Raw genomic sequence first — 24,163 nt, 5'->3', positions numbered from 1 at the left:
AAGAAGTTAAGAAGTGCGATGAAATAAAATATGTTGTTTTTTAAATTCCTTTTATAAAATCAAAAAATTTTGCATTATGAATATACAAAAGCTTTGACAGTTAAATTTAGTAATTTTCAAAAAGTGGGGTTAATCGATTTGTGCACTTTTAACTCATATGTATTTCCTTTTCGAATGGTGTAAAGTAGACTTTATGCCTCAGGTACGGAAAAAATCAGGGTTATTTAATATTTGTGTTATAAGTTGTGATACACGACTCACACTTATCCACGAAATGAACATTTACTTATTTCATTAACAAATTCAATTTAATAAATGCTTCGATTTTTGTTTTTATTTTAGCATAATAACTTTATGGATAAAACTGAGGCTAAGAAGCAGAAAGAGTCACCAGGAATTGTATACTTAAGTAAAATTCCTCCATCTATGAACCCACTTAAAATTAGAGCTCTTCTATCACAGTTTGGAAAAATTGGGAGAGTTTATCTTCAAGCTGAAGGTAAAACTTCTGCGTTTCTATTCACTATTATGTTTATATTTTTTTCTTTCTTTCAATTCACGATCAAAGAGATTTGATCTTGCAGCAATCCTGTAGACCACTGTTTGTAAAAAGTCGGGGTTAGTGTTTATAGCAATTCACAAGAAAACCCTTAAAGGGAATTAATACATAGGTATGGGAGAGTAACTATGAAAACATTCAAAATCTAATAATTTTGTCTGAGGAAAATATTTTTAAAAAGGTTTTTCTTAGTTTTATGTTTACACATAATATTTATAATTGAAAGAGTAACAAACTTGCTAAAAAAGACAGATTTTGATGGTAACCTTTTCATTACTAAATCCAAATATTTAGTCAAGGGGACTCAAAAGTTTGATTGCCTGCACTGCTCAATTTTGATTCTATCCCAATTAAGCTATGCTCTAAGCTCTCTAAACTCTGTGTGTTTAATTTGCAAGATTGGAAAATTAAAGCTTAATGAAAAGCTTCATCAAAGAAACAACAGATACTTGCAGATTCTCAATCTCCATAACCCCATTCGTACAAAAAGCTGAAAAAAGATGTGCATTGTTTAAAAATGGTTGGTCAAGCTTTGAGTCCCTTATTTATAGCTGGAACAAGAATCAAAATTTTAAAACATTAGTTTCAAATAATCCTGTTGGAACTAAACAAGCTGCATCATCAGTCATTGCCAAAACCAAGGATCACTTCATGGTAACATCAAGCTCAGTCAAGTAGCTGTAGACAAACTATTTCCAGTAACTCCAGGTAACAGATATCCATTTTTAGCAAACACCTAATCTGCTAGTGTAAAATTGACTTGGAAAATCTTTCTAATAGAGGAGTCTCAAGAGTATTTAGAAATGTGGAGAAGAATTGCACCATGCTTGTTGGAGCTTGATAAAAAATAAGCAAGTTTAATGCACTAATTTGGTCAAAGACAGCAATTTGATCAAAGCTTCATTGTTAATTGCTGAAAACTCTGAACTTGCTCTGGATTTCAACTCACCAATAGAGCTTCTTTCAAAGATCATTGGAAAAAATAATTGGAAAAAATACAAAAGAAACCGATCCTATTGAGAGAATGGCTCAAACCTTTTGAGGCTCTTTTTTTTTTTTTTGTTACAACAACAAATATTTAAGGAACATTTACTCTGATTTTTTACTAACAGTGAAACGTTTTCAAAATTTACTTATATCTATAGGCCTTTAAAAAAAAACATTCCAAAGTTGAAAATCTCTTCTGTAGTTACAGAAAACAGAGATTTTAAAATACATTACTTCTCAGTGTTTACAGTCTTCAATATCAGATCAGCTTGGTTAAATCTAGTAAATAAAATATAGTCTGTAATGTGTTTGTTGGATTGACTCCTGATCAAGTCTAGAATTGATTGATAATTGTATAAAGTAATATTTAGAATTTTGAATTTGTAATTTAGTTAGAATAATTGGAACAGTTTAACTGAAAGCTTTTTCAATGTTTCATTTTGTAACTTTTTATAAGCATAATAATCATTTTTGACTAAGATGACAGTAAGCGAAAACATCGAAAGAAGATAGGTGGAACTAGTCGCAAACAATTCACTGAAGGTTGGGTGGAATTTTTAAACAAAAAAGTTGCAAAATCTGTTGCCAGAACTTTGAACTGTACAATTATTGGTATTTATTTTTTGTGTTAATGTTAATATATGAAATGTAAAAAGTATAATAAAATTATTTTTAATAAAATTTTTGCATGTAAATTAATAATGTTCAAATGTTGTTAAGATAAAAACAAAACAAAATATACTTTAACTAAGTTTTTACATTCAGGGGGTAAGAAAAGATATTATTACCATGATGATATATGGAATATCAAATACCTATCCAAATTTAAATGGGGACATATAAGTGAAAAATTAGGTATGATTTTCTGGTATTTCTTTTTTAATAAAATATGAAAATTTAAAATTTCTGCTGTCAAGCAACTTTTGATTATATTCCTTTTTTCAAGCTTATGAAAAAGCAGCTCGTGAGCAACGTATGAGAGCTGAAATCTCACAAGCAAAAAAAGAGGCCAATTTTTATTTGGAAAATGTTAGCAAAGGAAAAGCCATCACTGCCATTGTTGAAAAAAAGAAAAAGAAAAGGAAACTTCCAGAAGAAGTAACTTACTTGTCTAATTGCATTTGAGCCTAATCTACCCATAATGCATATTTCTCAAAGATAGTTTCAATGATTTTTTTTTAAAGGATGAGTTTTTTCCTGATGTCGAAAGAAAATTTAACCAAAAATTGGTGAAGTTGGCGAAACCTGATGAGACTTCTGGTTTCAACTCAAAACTTCTATCAAAGGTTTTTAAGAAATTAAAAATTTTTTTGAATATAAAGGTTTAAAAATAATATTGTGAATGACGTTTGAACAACACGGTTTTTAATAATTTTAATAATTTTTTGTTTTCATTTTAATTTAGGTGTTTAGCAATGGCTAATTTATAATGGGTAAGATTGTCTCTGCAAAGCTGATAACTGATTCAATGATGATGTAGTATTGGATTTACTCCTGCATACGTTGCTTGATTTCATGATAAAATGGTATCTCAGTCAACATCTGGCTTAAAAACACTTGAAAAAGGTCACTATTTGCGGTTTTGGCCGTTAGAAAGTTTGTGTCCATGAAAATAGCAATTGCACGCATTGATATTAGATTTTGAAATTTACTTATCAATATTACAAATGTTTTTTTTTAAATAATGTGCAGTTTTTCTCCCTTTTTGTAAGAACGATATTCCATATCTGTCGCGAAGTTAAGTTCAAGAAAGTATTTTGTTAACGAAGTGAACACTAACACTATTTGTTGAATTGCTGTATTATTTAGAGAAATAAATAAATTGGAAATTAACTCGATTAGAGCGTGCTATTTCCCTAAGTTTTCTTAAACACGCTTAATTACTTTTAATTCTAATTTTAAAGTTAAAATACTTAGTTGAAGCTCTTGGATAATTCGATCTGAATTTAACACACAGCCCATAAGAATTTTTTAAAATTTTATATTGAAAATGATTGCTCCTAATGTTTTCGTGATCTCCACCGGAATCCTCAAAACTGTCAATCAATCTCCATCGAAACTTGATGAATTTTATATATGCAGTGTACGAGTTACTCGAACAGAATTTATAATCTGATTGGTGTAAAACTATTTAAGTTAAAAAGACTACATTTCTCAATGAAAGTACTACTGTGATCAAAAAGTAAGGTGAATTTTTAATTTAAACTTCCCGCCTTATTCGAATCGTCCAATCTTTTTTATTTTTAAGTTGGTAGGAATGTCATTAACATTTGCGCCAAATTACATGTCAAACTCATAATTATTTTTTTTTTGTTTACGCTTGTTTCTGAAGTACCAAAAGTGCATTCGGCGATTTTCACGATGTCTAATTTTGTTGAGTAAAGAAGTGCTATTAAATTTTGTTTGCGGAATGATATTTCTGCTGCTGAAACGTATCGAATGTTGCAAAAGGCCTTCGGTGAAGAGACTATGTCTCAAAAAAATGTTTACAAGTGGTACAAAGACTTTAAAGAAGGCCGAGAACGTGTTGATGACTTGGAACGCTCCGGACGACCATCGACTTCGATTGATGATCGCCTCATCAACAAAATCAAAGAATTGGTGCTTGCAAATCGTCGGTTAACCATTCGAGACCTTGTTGACATGGTTGGAATATCATTTTGGTCGGTGCAAGCGATTTTGAAGGATCATTTGGGCCTCAGAAGACTCAAATCACGTTTGGTGCCGAAATTTCTCAATTTCTTTGAAAAAGAGCGTCGCGTTAAAACGTGTGAAGCAATGCTTTCTGACTATCAAAACGTCTACAAACAAATTATTACTGGCGATAAGACTTGGGTCTACGCATACGACCCTGAAACAACCGACCAATCGAGTGAATACCGTGAAAAAGGCGAGCCGAGACCGAAGCAACCACGTCAAAGTCGCTCAAAAATCAAGGTCATGTTGACTGTTTTCTTTGATTATTGTGGTGTCGTGCACTACGAATTCCTTCCAACTGGCCAAACTGTCAACAAGGAATATTATTTAAGCGTTATGCGACGTTTGCGTGAAGCTATTCGCAAAAAGAGACCGGTATTATGGGCCAATAACTCTTGGATTTTGCACCACGATAATGCGCTTTCGCACACAGCACTGGTTCTTCGTGAGTTTTTCGCCAAAAACTCTACCCATGTTGCTCCACAACCACCGTATTCGCCCGACTTAGCACCGTGTGACTTCTGGCTGTTCCCAAAGCTCAAGAGACCACTCCGGGGAAATCGTTTTGAGTCCATTGAAGAGATCCAACGTGAATCGGCACGCGCATTGAAGGCTATCCCTACCGAGGACTTTTCGGCATGCTTCGAAGACTGGAAAAAACGTTGGCAAAAGTGCATTGGGGCCGGGGGGGATTATTTTGAGGGGGACGATACAGATTTGGAAGAATAAATAAAGATTTTTCATTTTATAAAAAAATTCACCTTACTTTTTGATCACAGTAGTATGTATTTCTCAATGAAAGTATGTATTAGGCAGAATAGATTTCTTGTTTCTGTAAATGTCCGTTATGTTGGAGTTTTTTTAGTGGACAAGAGACGTGGAAATGGTTCTTTTTCTAACTATTTTAACTATATCTAACTATAAGAAGACGTTACCTCCACTGGAAGTAGGTCTACCTTGAAGAATTTTAGCTTTCACTCTAATAGCTTTTATGACCTGTACCTTAGCTTGCTTAAAGGTTAATTTAACTTTTCTATCTGCTTCAGACCAAGTATAGGTTGAGCAGCAACCAAATGATATATTTTCTTTAAACATGGATCCAAAGATTTTAACTTTTGACTAAATGTTAATAACAATTATTTATACGTAAATACCAAATTATTAATATCATAAATGCAAATAGTAAATATTAAATACTACAAACTTGGATTAAACATTACAACACAATAACTAAGTTAAACTATGATATGATGTGAGCACCCCAATAAATCGTGTTGAATGCATAGATTACACTGATTGTATCAGTTTACTTCCTAATTTAGTGTCTATATTGCTTAACAACAGATCTGTAGAAACAATTTTAGCATAAAACATTTCATAATTGCGCAACCAACACCGTTAAATATTTTTGAGTACGTTTTTTAAAAAGTCTTTTACTTAAATACCGCGTACTTCCGCAAACTGCCGCGAACAGGAAATCCTACAATCCTATATTTCAATATCTAAGTATATGGATACGCTCAACTTTTCGTTTGTATACTGTTGCGCTTTTTTGCAATTAACTTTTAATCGGCTTTGCAGAATATTGTTTTTACAACGTATGAAAAACAAATTGTCTATTAATAAGGAGATCTATATATTCTAATTTATTTCAATATTCTTTCAGCATTTAAAAAAACTTTAAATCAAGTAAATACCTCGATTTTGAATGTTTTATGAACTTTTTTTGTAAAAGTGTAAAATTTTGTATTACTTGTTTCAAGAACACTGAAATATAAAATCCTAAACAGCTCATCATTAAATAATTGCCAATTAACTTTTGATAGAGCAATCACTCTAAAATTTTTATCTCTGAGAAATTTTATTTTTAAATTTTGTAAACTAAATTGTTACCATCCTGGGTACACAGCAACATGATGGTTCATGCAGATATAAAAATAAACATATAAATACAAACTTTTTACTATTAAAAAATTGTATTTATCAGTTCATTTTTACACATTACGACTGTTACGAGAATTATCCCTTTTCTTTGTTTAAACAATGACAAGCTTTAAAATTCTGTCACACTTTTAGGTTTATTTTAATGGTAAATAGGCAAAATAAATGAATTCAAATGTGTTTGTGTTGGTGTATTATTTTTTTGTATTATTTTGTTTAATTATTAATTCTATTTAAAGCATAAAGATTTTTTTTTCAGTTTTATAATTATATTGTTGTAATTTATGAAATATTAAGGGGTATAGACTTATTTTAAATATTGTTTTAAATTACAGAAGTTGCCATTCTACCTTTCCTAACTTTATCATGTTGAGTAAACCTTAATTATATTTCTAAATTGATTTATATTTTTTACAGTCACACAAGCATAGGTATTGACCATGATAAAGACTACTCGTTTAAAATTGCTTTTCTAGATGTGGGTTGTTCACACAAATTCTTGAAGATCTAAGTGGTTCTCGATCTCTTTAATAATTTCTTGATATAAAAAAAGTTACTTGATTTTATCGTTATTACTAGGAATTATTAATTTTAACTTAAATATTTCTGCCACCTGTTCCTTAGCAATTTTTTTAAGAGATTAATTTTCTTTTTTGTTAAAGTGGAGTCCGCATTTCTAAAAGTTCATTGATGTTGACACTTTCCTTTGTTTTTCGATTGTTACTTTTGTTTTAATTATTGTTTCTAACATGTTTTCTAGAATGTTTGTTTTAAATCTGGTTAAATGATCATGGCACGCGTACTAAGATTCATTTGGCTATCATTAGAGAGTTATTTGTTAAGTTTTTTTTTTGTAAAAATGTTCTAATCAACATTTTTGTAAAAATGTTCTAATCAACAGATTAGTTTGCTCCAAAAACTCTATTCCCACCCAACAACAAGTCGTCTCAAAGACGAATTTCAGACGTCTTGAGATTGGTTTTAAAAATGTCTTAAACTGGTCTAAAATGAAACACTATAAGTTGTCTTAACTAAAACGTCTTTAAGTTGTCTTATTTAAGACGTTTTAAAGACGGATTAAAAAGACATGTATATATTTATTTATTACTTTCCAGTCTCCTTCCAATACAACATAAATATATATATTTATATTGTGTTAAAAGGAGACTGGAAGGTGGCGACAGAATAAAAGAATCTAGAAAGGTGTAAATATATGAACTATCCAAATGCAATAACTGAAAAGATGAGATATGATTTGCTATAGAAATATATTTCACACCATCTACAAAAAAGAGTACAAGCTTATATTATTGATATGATTTTCGTGATGTTGGTGCGTTTTTTAGCATGCCCTGAATAAATTTATGGGCTGTCTTCTCCTATTCCTTAGGATATGTCTTTCGGACAGCCGCTAAAAAGAGAAAATTAGTAAAACAATAATAGCTCAAGAAAATCATTGTTTTTTTGGAAAGCAGCGTTAGACGACACTTACCAATGACACATTTGTAAAGGTGGGTTTCTTTAAAACTTCTCTTTCCGCCTCTTTGTTTATTTATGTTAAAATTTGTCATTAGAGAACAATTTAATTTCTAAATTCGTTTAGTTTCTTAGAAATCTGTAAAATATGTGCTTGTGATAACCTAGCCATAGGACCTTTACGGAAATAATTCAAGATTCTTTTAACAACCCCAAGACATATTAAATGCATATAGTCAAGGCAGAATGGGGAGACACATTTAACACCAGCAGCTATAAGAGGAGACTTATATATCTGATGTTGCTTATACGACTGGCAGCTTAAGTCGTAACCTGTCAGTTTGCAAAATTCTTATTCTTCATTAAACACTACCCTTTTAAAAATGATCTTGCTGGGGGATCATAGAGAAAAACTCTAATTTTAACATTGTGTACAACTGATTTTATTGTCAGACCGGATAACTTTAAACCACAATTATTGACGCCAAATACGGTTTGCATAAATTATAAAGTTCTCGGTAGCGAAGCTTACCGCGGTATGCATAAGTTATTAACGAAACAACCGATCGAATTTAACTAAAGGGTAATTCCATGTCAAAACAACAAGTCGAGATAACCCACCATCTCAGAAATACTTGATTTTTGGCACAAATGCATTTAATACCGTCGTTAGGAATAATCAAAAATAATTTGGAGCCAATTTCATTATTTTGAGAGTTATGGGTCTTTGAAGTTTGAGATTTTTTACATTTTTTTTATTCTCCGCGCTCTTAGCAACGTCTATAGCAACACTTAAATGTTAAAGTATGCACAGTTACATTAACTATATGTTTACAAAATTTAATAGGCATAGAAACTTTTGAAGAAAGAAGTCAAAAATCATTACTTAAAGTTATTAGATCTTATATTTGAATAAAAACTTTAAGATGAAAACCGGGTTTTTATCAATAATTTTTCAGTAAACATGTATAGTTTAAGATTAATTGCAGAAAAGGTATTGATCTATTCATTTTAAATCTTTACAATAATAGTTTATATATAAATACCTGTAAGAGTCAAAAATTATTTCACTGTTTTTTAATGCACATATCTATTTTATTATTGTTTTATTTTTGCAATTTTATTTTTGCATTTTTATTTACCGTTTTGGTTATAATCTCCATAGAGAGATTATAACTAAAACAAATTCTCACAAAAAAATTATAATTTCTCACATAAGTATTATTATATATAATACTCAAATGTTAGAACCATTTGCTCCATTTAATTAGTTAGACAAGAAACCAGAAATTCATTTTTATTTTGAAAATAAATAAGTGTAACAGCTATGATTACACTTATTTATTTTAAAATAAAGTTTTGATTATAATACTCATGTTAGAAATTATTATTTATTTAATGTTGGTTTTAGAAAAATAAAATATTGAAATTAAATATTTTGATAATGGCTGGAACATCACAATGCTCTCTTGGATTGATTTTAAAATCAAATTGTCACAAGTTAACATATACAAACCACATTGGAATAATATTTTTTAAAGATTTAGCTCCAGATGAGCAAAATTTAGTTGCGCTGAGGTCTGGTGTTTCTCCTGATTTGATTATTGACTTATGTTTTCATCATCAAAAGTTCTATCTTGAGAAGTTCCCTGTGTTTCAGAATAAATGCTGTGATCCACTGTTAGTTCACAAAAGACCATGCAAAGGTTAGTAAAGCTTGTCATAAAGTTTTTTATAAATGTTACTTTGTCATAATTTTAAGGTCTTTATGTTTGTTAATACTAGGCATATTTTATTTTATGAAGTTATATTTTTTAATTTAGCATCTCTCAGAGTAGTCACGTTAAGAACCATAGCTTTAAACAACAGGTTCAATATTGTACCTGGTCAAAAAATTTGTACAAATTGCTTAGTCAAATTAAAAGCTTCCACTGAAATTAATACTGATAACATTGATATTTCTGATGATTACACAAATGAAAGTATAAATAAAGAAAATGTATTTCACGTTCAACAAGAAGCTGATATAAATAAAAATAGACAAGAACTTTCGGATTGTCTCAGTATAATTGGCGTGTCACCAGTCAAGCTTCATGGACAGCCATTTGCGAATCGTATGAGTATTGGGAAAAAAAAAATTAAAACTATTACAACAGTTTTCAAAGAAAAGTTATCAAGTTCTTTAAAAATTCCATTGACAGAAGTTGAAGTTTTTGATAATGAATATATTCTTGATTTAAAAAAAAAAGTTGTTCAGTTCGAAAATATGTTAGTTTTGATAAAAGATAAACTTGAAAAATGCTGTTCATTTAGGGACAAAATTCAAATATTGACTTTGTGCCCACAAGAATGGTCAATTGAAGCAGCTAGTGAGTATTTTGGTGTTTCAAAGTATCTAATAATAAAATCTAGATCTTTAGCAAAGAAGGAAGGAATTCTTGCAGTTCCACAAACTAAGCGAGGTAAAATGCTCCCTGATCAAATAAATACTTTAGTAAAAAATTTTTATGAAGATGATGAAAACTCTCGCCAGATGCCTGGTCAAAAGGATTTTGTAAGTGTTAGTTGGAAACTCCATATGCAAAAGCGACTACTTTTATCAAGCTTAAAAGAGTTATTTGTTTCATTTAAAGTTCGATATCCACATGTAAAGTTAGGTTTTTCCAAGTTTTGTGTTTTAAGACCTAAATGGTGTGTTTTGCCAAACTCATCAGGAACCCATTCTGTGTGCATTTGTATCTACCATCAAAACATGAAGTTAATTCTCCTACCCGTTAAAATTGATTACCATGAACTATATAAATTTATTGTTTGTGATATGCAAAACAAAGAATGCATGTTACATCGATGTACACAATGTCCAAAAAATACATCTAAATTAGAAGAAAAGCTATTCGAACTAATAGGACAGTTTGAGGAAGAAGATACTATCGAATTTAACCAATGGGTTACTACTGATAGATCAGATTTAGTTATACAGCTTGTAAGCATACCAGATTTTGTAAATATGGTGATGGAAAAACTAGTCAAGCTAACAGCACATTCATATATTTCTAAATGCCAATCTAAATATTTAAAAAATCTTAAAGAAGAACTGCCATCAAATAGTGCAATAGTTCTAGGAGATTTTGCAGAAAACTATAGTTTTGTTGTGCAGGATGAAGTACAAGGTTTTCATTGGAATAATCTTCAGTGCACACTTCATCCAGTAGTTGTGTACTATAAAGAAAATCAAGTGTTGCAATCCACTTCATATTGCATTATATCAGATGATAACAATCATGATGTACCAATGGTTTACGAGATACAAAAATCAATTATCAATAATCTAAAGCAAAAGATACCCAGCATTGTAAATGTGATCTACTTTTCTGATGGCTGTTCATCTCAATATAAAAACTGCAAAAATATTTTTAATCTATGTCAGCATAAATCAGACTTTGGAATAGATGCAAAATGGGTTTTCTTTGCAACCAGCCATGGAAAGCAACCTTGTGATGGTATAGGAGGAACAGTTAAACGGCTTGTAGCTAATGCTAGTTTGCAGAGAGTTTCTACAAATCAAATATTAAACTCACGTGATATGTTTACATATTGCACTAACAACATCAAAGGTATAAACTTTATTTATATTTCAAGTGAAAGTTTGATAGAAACAAGATTATTACAATCTGAACGATTTAAAAATGTAAAAACAATACCAGGAACAAGAGACTTTCATGAATTTATTCCTGTATGTCAAAATGAAGTTAAGATGAAATACTGCAGTGATGACACTATCCCTATCTTGACTTACAAGTTTAAAAATTGTGAGATGCAAAGTGATGTGCAAAGTTGATGTGGGATTTAAATTTATGCACCAACATGGCCCTTGAATCTTAAAAAACATTTGCTTGCTTCCTTTTATCAATTATTTCTTAGAATTGACAGTTTGCATATGTCTATGATATGTATATGACAATATTTTTTCATTTGTTAACAAATATTACCTAATTTTGTTTTATTTTACAGTCCAAAGAAAAACAAAGGAATATGTGAAGAAGTTCACTGATTTGAATATAAATTTGTCAATTCATAAAAACATGGAATTCAAAGAATTAATGTGTTTTGATATTTAAAATTGAGTTTATTTACGGACATGAATACTATTCATAGACATGTATGTCATGAATATTGCATTTTTATACCTAAGTGAAAATACCTCTTATTTTTGACTAGCTCTGAGTGAAAATGCCTGTTTTTAATATTTAAGTATTTTTAATTGAGTTTATTACATATGCATATTGTAGTTTTACACATAAGTAAGAACTCTTACTTTCTGGTTGTGCCTAAACATAAATACCTATCAATTTTCTGTCTCATTCTCAATATTCTTTCAATCAAAAATAAAAATTAAATTTTTTAGATTAGTGAGTCGAAAAACAACTCAATTTTTTTTTTTTTTTTTAGGTATTTATATATACTTTAAGAATATGAAGTTTGGAAATATATAGATCATAACCTTTTCTGTAATTCCTCTTATAGTAAGCCTGTTTACTTTTAAATTTTATTAAAAATGCCAGTTTACTCTTTTTGATTTATTAATAAATATAAAAAATTATTATTTCTTAGTATAATTTTATGGTTTAGCATCTAATAATATGTGGAAAATTTCAAATTATGAAATAATATAGTTAAGGTAACAACGTATGTATTGACATTTTCTTGTTACTAAGGACGTTGCTAGGGGCGCATGATAAGTAAAAATGTTACAAAGTTTTGAATTTTAAACGAGCATAACTTTTAAAATATTCCGATTTGTTTAAAACAACTTTGTGGAATTCTTTTTAGCCTAGTTAAGTATCTTTGTTGAAAGAATTAAGTCATTTAGAGATAGTGGGTTATTTTTTTGAAATTTTGTTGTTGTTTTGACACGGAATTACCCTAAAGCTTTCGGCTTTTTTTTTAGAAAAAAACTGGTTTCCCGCCTTAGTACACTTGAGTAGTCATCGCTTTGAAAAAACGGCGAATATTAACGTTTTTGTAAGTTTTTTATTTTTTCAGATTGAGTTTAGAGAACATTAAGTTGGTCTAAAAGTATTGTTTCCTATACGTTTTCTTACTTTTGGACGACGATCTTTTATAATCTGCAGTAAAAATAGGGGATGCGAAAGTGAAATATATATGGCTATTTCAACTATGGAAGAGATAAATTTCGTGTTTAAAAATTTCTTTTTTCAAAAGATTTTTTTTCTTCAATTGTAGTTGAAACACCTTAAAATTATTGTTAAAATATATTTTGAGTAGAAAATATTTGAACCGAGTAGATAAATTTGATGAATGTTAGCAACTGTTTTTTCTTTTTATTATTCGAAAAAGTGAGTAAAATTTGAGGGCGAGTTCTTGCAATATTTTAAACAAAACATATTCATATTTTTGTTTAGAAAGAATCTTTGAGATTATATATATGTCTTGAGTAAAAAAACTTTTACTCAAGACATATATATAATTAAAAATAATTCAAGTGTTTTTTTGTCACATACACATCTGCAAAAATTAGGTTGCGTCACTGAACTAAAAGCTAAAAAAGTTTAATTATCACAATGAAATTAGGCTTTAAGGCGAGATTTTTTTAGTAACTATATATTTTAATGTAAACTTTTCATCATTACTAAATAAAATTGTTCAAAAAGCATTATATTAACTTACAGTAATAGTTTAAAAGTTGTTGCGTCACTAAACCCATCAACGGGATAATTAGCGTTTTATAAAATAGCGCGATAAGGAAGTCAAAATATCATCCAAACGTTCGGATTTCGTTGTGGGTTTTCGAATTTTTCGAATTCGAATAAATTTTTGCATTTTAGTATTGCGAAGGGCAATAAGTAAATATTAGTAAACTATTAGATTTATGTTAACATTTTCTAATAAAGTTGTAAATTTTTAAGAAATGGAATCAAAATTAGAAGTAAAAAAAAAACGTTATGCAGAATACCAAGCTAATTATGTTTCTCGGAATGCTGATAAAAAGAAAGAAATGTCCAGAGTAAGATCTAAGAGATATCGAGAAAAATTGAAAGCCGATCCAAATAAAAAGGCAGTTTATGCTGCTAAATCAAAATTAAGAGTTTTAAAAAGTCGCGCTCTAAAAAGAAAACTTTTAAATCAATCTCAAAGACCAAGCTCATCTTTTAAAAACGTTCAACAAAGAGGAAAAGCATTGAAAAAAGTTTTAAAAGCACTACCAACTTCAAAGGAGAAACATTCTGAAATTCTTTCTATTCTTTCAAATAGCTCTGCTTGTAAAGATAATTCGGATCTACCTCCAGCATGTTCAAAGCTGTATGGTCCTTCTGAAAGCGATGTTTTAGCAGTTGTAAACTTTTATAATGAAGATGAAGTTTCCCAAATATCACCAAACAAAAAAGATGTCACTTGAATTAAATTATCTGACGGATAAGCAAACAATATTCAGATACGTCATTTATATTATACGCTAAAAGAAGCTTTCGAATTATTCAAGGAAAAGCATCAGCACATAAAAATTGGACTCAGCAAATTTTGCGACCTTCGTCTACGCAATGTGAAATCAGTTACAAAATTTCCGCATAATGTTTGTGTTTGTAGTTTGCATGAAAATATGCGATTTGCCTTAAATGCATTAACAAAATCAATTCAAGCGTCTTCAATCAAAGCTGGATCTGAAATGATAAATAACTTTGTTTGTGAACCGTACACATACGATTGCGCCTTTGACAAATGCGTTGCATGCAAAGGTATGAAACAGTTCGATAAACACTTGCAAACTGTTAATACATTTGGTTTCGAAGTATCCTGGGACGAGTGGAGAAAGCCTGAAACTAAAACATATGCAAACATTTTAAAAATTTCAAAAAAGTCTACTGTAACAGAACTCATCCAACACATATCAGCGATGCGTGATAAGTTCGTTAAACACGCATTTGTAAAGAAAAACCAATCAACAATTTTTAAGAAACTGAAGGAGGTTTCGATGAGTGTTAATTCTGAAATTGCGGTAATCCAAGTTGACTGGGCTGAAAACGCAAGGTGTTTCTATCAAAATGAACCACAAGCGGCTCATTTTGGTCAAAATCAAGTTTCTATCATGACCCTTGCAGTCTGGAACATTGAGTTAAAAACGTTTGCCATAGTTTCTGATTCAACTGATCATACTAAGTCTTCCGTTATACCATACATTGACAAAATCCTTCACTTTATTCCTGATCAAGTCAAAGAAGTACACATGTTCAGCAATAATACCACTTCTCAGTTCAAAAACAAAAGCATTATAGCTGCAATCGTTGTGTTTGAAAAACATTTTCATAAAAAATTCTTCTGGCATTTCTTTGCAGTGATGCACGGGAAAGGAGTGGTTGACGGAATAGGAGCTACTGTTAAGCGAATCGCAGCCCTGAGAGTTAAATCTAGTCAATACGAGATCAGGTCAGCAGCAGATTTCGCCTTAGCATTACAAGATTTGCAAGTATCTGTAATTCACATGTCAGAAAACGATACAAGACAACAAAAAAATGAACTTGGATTCAGTTCAATTTTAAGTTATTCAAGAAAAATCAAAGATATATCAAAATCATATTATTTTTATGTTCAGAATGATAACGTTGTTCCGATGCTATTTTCACCTGAGTATAGTTAAAATTTATTAGAAAATAACAAAACTTTTTAAAATAATTTTAATTTCATCTTTTTGTTTCGTCACTGAACGTTGCGTCACTGAACTGATAGTTTTTTTTCTGTAAAATAAAACGATATGAAAACTTTGTTGTTTGTGGCTTTTTTTATGACTACCTTATTGCCAAATGAATAAATTACAACAAAAAAATCTAATTAGTCTTGCAAGAATTAAAATTTCAGCGAAAACTCCATTTAAAAGTATGCTGATAAAAAAACACTTTTTTCCGCGTTGCGTCACTGAACTCATGTTTTAATTTTTGCTATGTAGCAGTGTTATGTTAATACAATTGTGTTTAGTTTATTTTATAAAATTTTAATTCAAGATTGATTTAGAGTAATAAAAAATAATTTTTGAGTTATAGAAAAATTTTTATTAAAAAAAATGTCTCCGCATTATGCGTCACTGAACTATGGAATTGGCCATATACAGTACTGTGAATAAGTTTTAGCCCACTTATGAAAACTCGTGTTTTTTTTTTAACAGATTTTGAATAATAGCTACCGATTATTTTTTTATATAAAATAATGTCTAAATTCAAACAATACTAAACACTACTTTAACAAAGAAAAGCAATATTTATCAAAATTTTACATAGAATTTTGAATTTAGATATCTAACGTGTTTATTTTTATTGTATGCTGATCTAAACCCAATTCGTATCAGCTCGTTTGTTTATAGTTTGCTCTTGCATTTTTGTTTATTTATTGCTGTAAAAGCTTCATATTAGATGATAGTACAGTTTACAAATATATTTCATAGATATTGTGTGTTTAATATTATTTTTTGTTTTTTTAAGAGCGAAACTTTTTATTTACGTTGTTTTTTTTGTTTTTTTTTATTATCATTTTTATTGTTATTTAAGTAATAAAATGGGTAAAATTCCACTTCTAAAAAGTAATAAAATTATCGTGCTTCATGAAGAAGGTTATTCCCAACGACAAATTGTCCAAAAAACAAAATATTCAAGGACAGCCATTAGAGAAATTATAAAAAAATTTAAAAACACGGGACCTCTTGTGGATAAAATTCGAAGTGGAAGACCTCCAAAGCTTACAAAACATGACATAAAGTATTTAAAAAAGGTGTCTCTGCGAAATCGAAAAAAAACCTCCAGTGAATTAGCCCAAGACATTCAGGGTGCGACTGGGACAAATGTTTCCTCATCTTGCATTCGACGACATTTGCTAAAAGCTGGGTTAAGAGGGTGTGTTGCAGTTCGAAAGCCTTTACTACGTCGTGGCAATAAAGAAAAAAGACTTAAGTATGCAAAACAGCATAATAATTTGACGCAAGGAATGTTAAACCGTGTGCTATACACAGATGAATCAAAATTTGAATTGTTCAGTAGCAGAAGACGACAGTATGTAAGAAGAAGGGTAGGAGAGGCTTATCGGCCTGTTTGTCTACATCCAACAATCAAGCATGGGGAGGTTCTGTTTTAGTTTGGGGTTGTATTTCATCATCTGGAGTAGGTGATTTAATCAGAAATGGCAAACTGACAGGAGAACAGTATAAAGAAATTTTAAGACATCATGCAATACCATCTGGAATGAGACTAATTGGCAATAATTTCATTCTACAGCAAGACAATGATCCCAAACACTGTTCCCGAGCGACCAAAAAATATTTACAGGACATGTGTAAGGAGGGAGTTCTCGAAGTAATGAACTGGCCTCCTCAAAGTCCAGATTTGAACATTATTGAACATGTTTGGGATTATTTGGATAAAAAAAAGGCTGCATACAACCCCAAAAATGTCGAAGAATGTTTTCGAATATTAAAAAGAGAGTGGGACAATATTCCAAAAAATTTCATTACAAATTTATATGAATTGATTCTCAGGAGATTCGCTTCTGTGATCAACGCAAAAGGCGGACATACAAAGTAATAATTGTTCTTTCTTTTTGTATCATATTTTATCAAATTATTTCTAGATATTTTTGTTTATAATATGTGTCTATAAACCTGATTTTTTTTTTACTTCATAAGTCCTTTATATTTTTACGATAAAATCAAAAATAATTATAAACTTATGGTGAGCTAAAACTTATTCACAGTACTGTATATATAGAGACATTAGAATCCATTGGACTTAAAGTAAGGGCTATAGTGTCTGATGGAGTAATCCCAAATAGAAAATTCTGTAATATTCATAAACTGGAAGACTCTTATACTTCCATCTTAAACTGGTTATTCCAAAAGACGTCTTGTTAAGATGTCTTATGGATCTTTTAAACTGGTTGTCAGAAGATGTCTTAATGACGTGTGCAAAAGCCGTCTTAAACACGTCTTTAACTAGTTAAAGACGTCTTACATTGGGTGGACTTACTTCCCAGGACTCCATTTTCCAGAGAGATTTATCACAACCTCTTGTTTTACATCAATTTTTTTTGTTAACAAAGATAAAATGTTTTTATACGTTGTATTGATTATCAACTTTAACTTATATAACTCGTAACTTGTGAATTTCAGTTTTTTGAAAAAAAAATTTTTATTATAAAAAGCACATGAACATCATAAAGTTAAACATAATCGAGTTATATCTTCTGAGCCTCTTTAATCACTTACTAAATCTTACATTGTTGCACTCAAGTTGTGACGCAAACAAAGTATAAACCTGATTAAAATTCTCTATTTTTATATTTTTACTGGCTGTATGTCACAGAACCTGCTTCATATTTCTAATTCAAAGCATCATTTTTGAGTTCAATGTAAAGACCTATAGCTTTGAATAGGCAGTCATACCTTTGGAAAGGCAGACATCAAGTTTTCAATAATAACCACATGAATATTTACAAGTGAAGCTGTTAAAGTTTAATCAAATTTATTATTATGGAAGGAGTGCGTATAACACAGGATGATTTTAAAAACTATGACTTTTTATCTTTACTGTTTTTTTTTTACAACATAAAAAAATTCATCATACGCCATAATTATAAGCGTTACCTGGGTTTTTTTATAACTGAGGAAACACTTGTAATTCATGTTTAAACAATTTATGAGGTGGCAATTAATTACATGATAAACCTCAGTTTTCTAAAGAAAGCTAAGGTGGCACTTGTGATTCATGTGTTCTCAATTCATTAGAAAAGGCTTCCGAAACATACAATCCTTTTTCCTCCCAAAAAAAACCATTTCTTTTAAATCAAAATTGAAGGCTACAGGGGAAGACCCAAAGTTGCCCACTTTTTCTACTTTTGAGAAAAATGGAATTTTGTGTTTGAAGACTTAGGAAGTCTTTCATGTTAAACCTTTTTAAAAAGCTCGACAAAGCTTGACAAAAGTGGTTTTTGACTTGTATATTGTCAGAAGAAGTAGGTAAGCACCATTATATGATGAAAAGGAAGCAAATGCAAAAATTTATCAAAATGGGACATCTGTTGTTTTTCCCGTGTAGTCTTCAATCATGAATACAATTTTTAGTTCATAATTAAGAAATTAAGAATAGAACCTATTTTATTTACAATATTGAAAATCTCTAATGGTTTTAAAAATTTTGATATGTCCAGAAGTATTACTTTTATTTGGTGCAGCCCAAGCTCAGATGTCTATACAATAGTATCACTCTGAAGAAATTCTATGACATTAGGTTGCATAATATAAATATTTGTTATTTTGACATGGAACTTCACGGAAGAGCTGTTTAGTTTTACGTTGACCTAAGTATGAGTTTTTGGTAAATAATTTCGTTAAGTTCGTTTTTATTTTAAAGTTTTTAAAGAGGGAATTTGAAAATTAGATTAGATAGATTATTTTTCGTCAAACAAAATATTATTTGAAAGACGTCAAGTACATTATCCGTGGCGCTTAAGGTACCCAATCGTGTTTTTTTTTAAGAATTTTTTTCGAGCATAAAGACGGAAAAAAGTAACCCTTTTGTTGGATTGATGTAGTAATAGACTGTTAGTGATATTCTTATCTAATTAAACTAAAGATTTAAAAAAGAATTGCTTTTATTTTTAATTGATGTCGTTTCAATGAGACCGCGCTTTCTATTGTTTTTATTAGTCGTTGTCTCATACTTGAATAATTTGCTTTTAGGATTTGTAAATGCCAACATTTTATATTCTTTTGGTTGTCAGCATTTGATAATTTACGCAACTTTAACGTTTTTTTTTCATTTCTATTTTTTTTCGGAAAATTTCATGGAGATTTTAGGCGAAACAAAAGTGAAGCAAATAATTGCTGATTCGATTTCTGTAAAAGCGAATTTAGACGTAAATGTTATTAGTGAAATAGCTAAAAAGATTATTTGTATGTATCAAAATGGAGGAAAGCTTTTAATTGCTGGAAACGGAGGCTCTGCGTCAGATGCCCAACATTTTTCAGGCGAACTTATGGCAAAATTTACCACAGAACGCAAACCTTTACCAGCAATTGCACTTCACTGCGATACTTCAAGTCTAACGGCGTGGTCAAACGACTACGACTTCAGTTCATACTATGAAAGAGTAGTTGAAGGTCTTGCGAATACAGGGGATATTTTATTTGTAATTTCCACTTCTGGTAATTCTAAAAACATTATCAACGCGGCAAAAAAGTGTCAAAATAAAGGAATATATATTATTGGTCTTCTTGGAAAAGACGGCGGAGAACTAAAAGCTTATTGTAATACATCTCTTATTGTTCCATCCAATGAAACCTCCAGAATTCAAGAATCTCACATTCTCATAATCCACATTATTTGTCAGTTAATTGATGATGCATTTACAGTATGAATAAAAGTTATCGATAGTTATGTTTCATTTTTTCTCTGTTTGTGTTGATATTGTGTTGATAGGGTAAAGTAGGGTAATTTCGGCAGGGAGATAATTTCGGCACCCCTTCAAAAAACACCTAAAAATATTTATTTATTGGAATAATTAAATCATAGTTGGGTATTGTAGCAAGATAAACAATTTTCCTAAAAATATTGCTTTAAACTTTTATTTTTACATTATAGGTGCATTAATTTATGATTATTAGCTTTTTCTTAACATTTTTACCTATTTGAAAATGTTGGATAAATGATTTTTTCTCGAAAATTTTTACCAAAAGTTGTTATTTATTTTATTCAAAAATATAAACTGAATAAAATGTGAGCAGCAATAAGATAAAAATCAAAGTATGTTACAAGATATAAAAGTTTCTCCAAGGACTGCTCTAAGGAGATAATTTCGGCTTATTAATAGTTTTTAATTTCGGCAGTGCCGAATTTGCCGACCTGTGCTTTCTCTGAAACCAAAATGTAAATAACCGTTTGAAATATTATGTATAGAAGAAGTTGATTTTAGTAATTCAGATAGTAATAAGATAATAACGAGTTAGGAAAAACTTGAATTCGTTAGTGTCTCTGTGAAACTTAATAAAATAATAGTTCCCCACCATATAAATTAAATTTATGTCATACAATAAATTAATAGTTCATTAATTATATATATATATATATATATATATATATATATATATATATATATATATATATATATATATATATATATATATTATTGTGTGTTAGCATTATATAATGGATTCAAAACGTGTAAAATATGGTAATTGGTCAAATGAATCATTAAAACTAGCAGTAAATGCAGTTTTAGTTGATGGATGCTCGAAATATTCTGCTGCTAAACAATGTAAAATACCAAGGCAAACGCTACATGACTATATAAAACGAGTTTCTGTTGATAATTGTGTTAAAAAGTTAAGAGCAGGGCACCCAATAACACTCTCAGCTTTTCAAGAAAAAGAACTTGTTGAAGTTCTTCTGACTATGTCACAGAGATTATTTGGTCTGTCTCCAAAAGATGTAAAACAAATGGTATTCCAGTTTTGTGAAGAAAATGGGATTATTCATAAGTTTAATTGTGCAACTAAGTCAGCAGGAAAAGAATGGTTTAGGGGTTTTTTGAAACGTCATAATAAACTCTCTGTAAGAGTTGCTGAATCAACGTCATTGCATCGAGCCATTGGTTTTAATAGAATAAAAGTTAATCGTTTTTATGATGAACTAGAAAAAATAATGTTTAATGCTGATGAAATGCAGATTATTCCACCAGCAAACTTATTCAACGTAGACGAATCTGGATTGTCTATATGCCATAAACCAGGAAAAGTTGTTGCCCTGAAGGGAAAACATAGTGTTGGTGGCTTAACAAGCTCTGAAAGAGGAAAAACAATCACAATAGTTTGTTGCCAATCAGCAAGCGGATTTTTTGTCCCTCCAATGTTGATTTATCCACGTATTCGAGTGAGACCTGAATTTTTAGATAAAGCCCCAATCGGTTCTATTTCTGGTGGCAGCAAAAATGGGTGGATAACAACTGATTTGTTTGAAAAATGGTTTGATCATTTTTTAAAAGCAGTCCAGCCACAGTCAAGAGACCAACCAGTTCTTCTAATTTTAGATGGACATTCAAGTCATAAAAAAAATCTTAGTGTTATTATAAAAGCTCGCAAGACAAATGTTATTATACTATCACTTCCGTCTCACTGCACGCACAAACTGCAACCACTTGATGTTTCATTTTTTAAAAGTCTCAAAATATTCTATGATCAAGAAGTTGGTACTTGGCTTCGTCACCATCCAGGTCGTCCTGTAACTGAATTAGAGGTTAGTGAATTATTTGGAATAGCTTATGGGAAAGCTGCAACTGTTCAAAATTGTCAGTCAGGGTTTAAAAAATGTGGAATATATCCATTTGATAGAAATGTGTTTACTGAAGAAGACTTTGCTGCAGCTAAGGCTACTGATCACTCGTATATTGTATCAAAAATTTCAAAACCAAATATTACCTCTGAAATGCACCCTACTCTCGACAATGGGTTAGACTCTGCTAAAGATTTAGATCATGTTGATTTTGTCACAGAATGTGTAATTGCTTCTCAAAAAGGTAAATCATTTTAAAAGATGTATTATTTTTACTATCTTCCACCATTTATTTAAAACACAAATGTAATTTTTTTAAAATCAAGCAAAATAATAACTTATCTGTTGTTTTATTAACCTAAAAAAAAGTTTCTTAAACAAATAGTTCAAATTTTTTATAATTTATATGTTGCCTAATTTTATTCACCTTTTTTAGTTAAATATTTTTATTTAGAATCTGCTTCACCAAACTCATCATTTACACTTCAGAAGTCATTAGAATTAGCCACCTCTGATGAAACCTCACAACCTCATGGTGTTACATTCGGATCACTAGCTGGACTTGACATTAAAAATAAAAAACGAACAGGTATAAAAAGGAGGGTAAATCATGCTGAAAAAATTACTGGATCACCATATAAATCTCAGCTAGAGGAATCTTTAACTTTGAAATATAAGAACAGGCAGCCACGTAAAAAGTGCATTAAAGAAAATATATCTACACATCAAAAGACGTGTTTGAGTAACCTTGATGCTAAAAGTGCAATTAATAAACAACTTTGTGCAATGTGTCAATACAGTTATGGGGATCCTGTCGATCCATACTTAAAGGATAATTGGGATAAATGCCATAAATGCTGTAGATGGTGGCATGAGACATGTGCTGCTATATGTGGTGTTTATGCTAAAAAAGTATTTACTTGTGATGACTGTATGAAACACTGATTCTTTAAGCTGTTTTTTAACTTTCTTAAATAAATCTCTTTTTATAAAGTTTTCTTTGTATTTTATTTTTTTATGTTTAACTATTGTAGTTATGTAAAATATTATTTTATGAACTACTTATGAGCTTATAAACATGAATTCTTATTTAAACAGAATTTAGAAATAATCATCGAAATCATAGAAATTAGTAATCATTTTATTTACAATTTTACTTTACAGGCACATTTTTCTAATAAGGTTTCTGTTTTGGGTGATGTATTCATACTTTACTAAAATAGGTGGTTCAAAAAATATGAATCTTTGCAATTGCAACGCCCTTAATTAAATGTCAATTAGGTGTAACAAATTCCATTTAAGAGACAATTACTTTATACAATGCAGATTTATAGCTGTTTATAATATTTTAATTATATTAATGCGTTTTCAACGAACATCTTAATTTTCTTAAGTATGCCGAATTTACCGTATCATTGTGCCGAAATTACCATACTAGGTCGCTAATTTCGTCATTTTTGAGTATTTTGTAAAACAAATTTTACATAAAACTTTGTAAGTTTGAAACAATTTTTTAACTATTACTTAATAGATATATCTGCAGGACATCGATATGCATGATTTTTTAACGTTATTAAAGCAACCATTGTCTATAAACAACAAAATAGCTTAATACGCCGAAATTACCCTACTTTACCCTATATTTCATTTTTTCTCATCGCATTTGTTGATATTGTGTAGACTTTACTTAAGAAGACAAACCTTCAAAATTTTGAATTGAGTTTAATTACACTGCTATACCAAAAAAAAAATTTTTTTCTCTGGAGTTTAAGAATAGTTTTAAACTAAATTGAGAGTACTAAATTTAAATCTGAGCTTATATTTTCTCAATCACATCTCGTTTTTGAGTAAAGAAAATGCGGATAAGTTCAAATAGCGTACGTCAATGATAACTTTAATGGAAATAAAAGAGACTCCCTTTAAAAAAAAAAAAAAATTCGCTTATAAGATAAACCATTGATTCCCGCATTTCGCACATTTGTTACATCTCCGTCCGCATATCCGTTACATCTCCGTTTTTATCAATATTAGTAACTCAGGTAGGGTTTTATCAATGAATTTGAAATTAAAACTTAATGAAGAATTTAACAACATCTAGATTGTTCTGGAGAGTTTGCTGTATCACGTTTATTGGTGGTTTATTTTTTGTCAATTTGAAAATAGTTAACTTTTTTTAGCGTCA

At 30.0% G+C, this 24,163-nt stretch overlaps 3 protein-coding genes across 3 annotated transcripts; all 3 read left to right on the top strand.

The window, feature by feature from the left end:
• Positions 1-226: 226 nt before the first annotated feature.
• LOC149891567 (uncharacterized) lies at positions 227-5,082 on the top strand. The gene is made up of 6 exons (XM_090079149.1): positions 227-499; positions 2,027-2,158; positions 2,312-2,401; positions 2,493-2,644; positions 2,731-2,832; positions 2,952-5,082. The coding sequence occupies exons 1-6, from the start codon at positions 355-357 to the stop codon at positions 2,967-2,969; spliced, it is 639 nt and encodes a 212-aa protein (XP_089935275.1). The 5' UTR covers positions 227-354; the 3' UTR covers positions 2,970-5,082.
• Positions 5,083-8,989: 3,907 nt separating this feature from the next.
• Positions 8,990-11,687, top strand: LOC149891566 (uncharacterized). The gene is made up of 2 exons (XM_090079135.1): positions 8,990-9,366; positions 9,484-11,687. Exons 1-2 carry the CDS (start codon positions 9,105-9,107, stop codon positions 11,496-11,498), a joined length of 2,277 nt encoding a protein of 758 aa, XP_089935261.1. The 5' UTR covers positions 8,990-9,104; the 3' UTR covers positions 11,499-11,687.
• Positions 11,688-20,834: 9,147 nt separating this feature from the next.
• Positions 20,835-23,104, top strand: LOC145193322 (uncharacterized). Its single transcript, XM_080070778.2, has 2 exons — positions 20,835-22,225; positions 22,436-23,104. Exons 1-2 carry the CDS (start codon positions 20,860-20,862, stop codon positions 22,924-22,926), a joined length of 1,857 nt encoding a protein of 618 aa, XP_079926904.2. The 5' UTR covers positions 20,835-20,859; the 3' UTR covers positions 22,927-23,104.
• The last annotated feature ends 1,059 nt before the right edge of the window (positions 23,105-24,163 follow it).

This window comes from Hydra viridissima, unplaced genomic scaffold (assembly GCF_058129835.1).
Source record: "Hydra viridissima isolate aposymbiotic clone 2 unplaced genomic scaffold, HvirCarnegie_v1 scaffold_2, whole genome shotgun sequence".
In the NCBI taxonomy this organism is placed as follows: Eukaryota; Metazoa; Cnidaria; class Hydrozoa; order Anthoathecata; family Hydridae; genus Hydra; species Hydra viridissima.
The sequence above is the reverse complement of the archived record's forward strand: the minus strand, read 5'-3'. Positions and strand labels throughout refer to the sequence as shown.

Excerpts from the sequence above, each read along its gene's own strand:
- LOC149891567 (XM_090079149.1), top strand. The coding sequence starts at position 355 with ATGGATAAAACTGAGGCTAAGAAGCAGAAAGAGTCACCAGGAATTGTA. Across the intron at positions 500-2,026 it reads AGTTTATCTTCAAGCTGAAG|ATGACAGTAAGCGAAAACAT; the intron begins GTAAAACTTCTG and ends TTTTTGACTAAG. Across the intron at positions 2,159-2,311 it reads TTTGAACTGTACAATTATTG|GGGGTAAGAAAAGATATTAT; the intron begins GTATTTATTTTT and ends TTTTACATTCAG.
- LOC149891566 (XM_090079135.1), top strand. The coding sequence starts at position 9,105 with ATGGCTGGAACATCACAATGCTCTCTTGGATTGATTTTAAAATCAAAT. Across the intron at positions 9,367-9,483 it reads TCACAAAAGACCATGCAAAG|CATCTCTCAGAGTAGTCACG; the intron begins GTTAGTAAAGCT and ends TTTTTAATTTAG.
- LOC145193322 (XM_080070778.2), top strand. The coding sequence starts at position 20,860 with ATGGATTCAAAACGTGTAAAATATGGTAATTGGTCAAATGAATCATTA. Across the intron at positions 22,226-22,435 it reads TGTAATTGCTTCTCAAAAAG|AATCTGCTTCACCAAACTCA; the intron begins GTAAATCATTTT and ends ATTTTTATTTAG.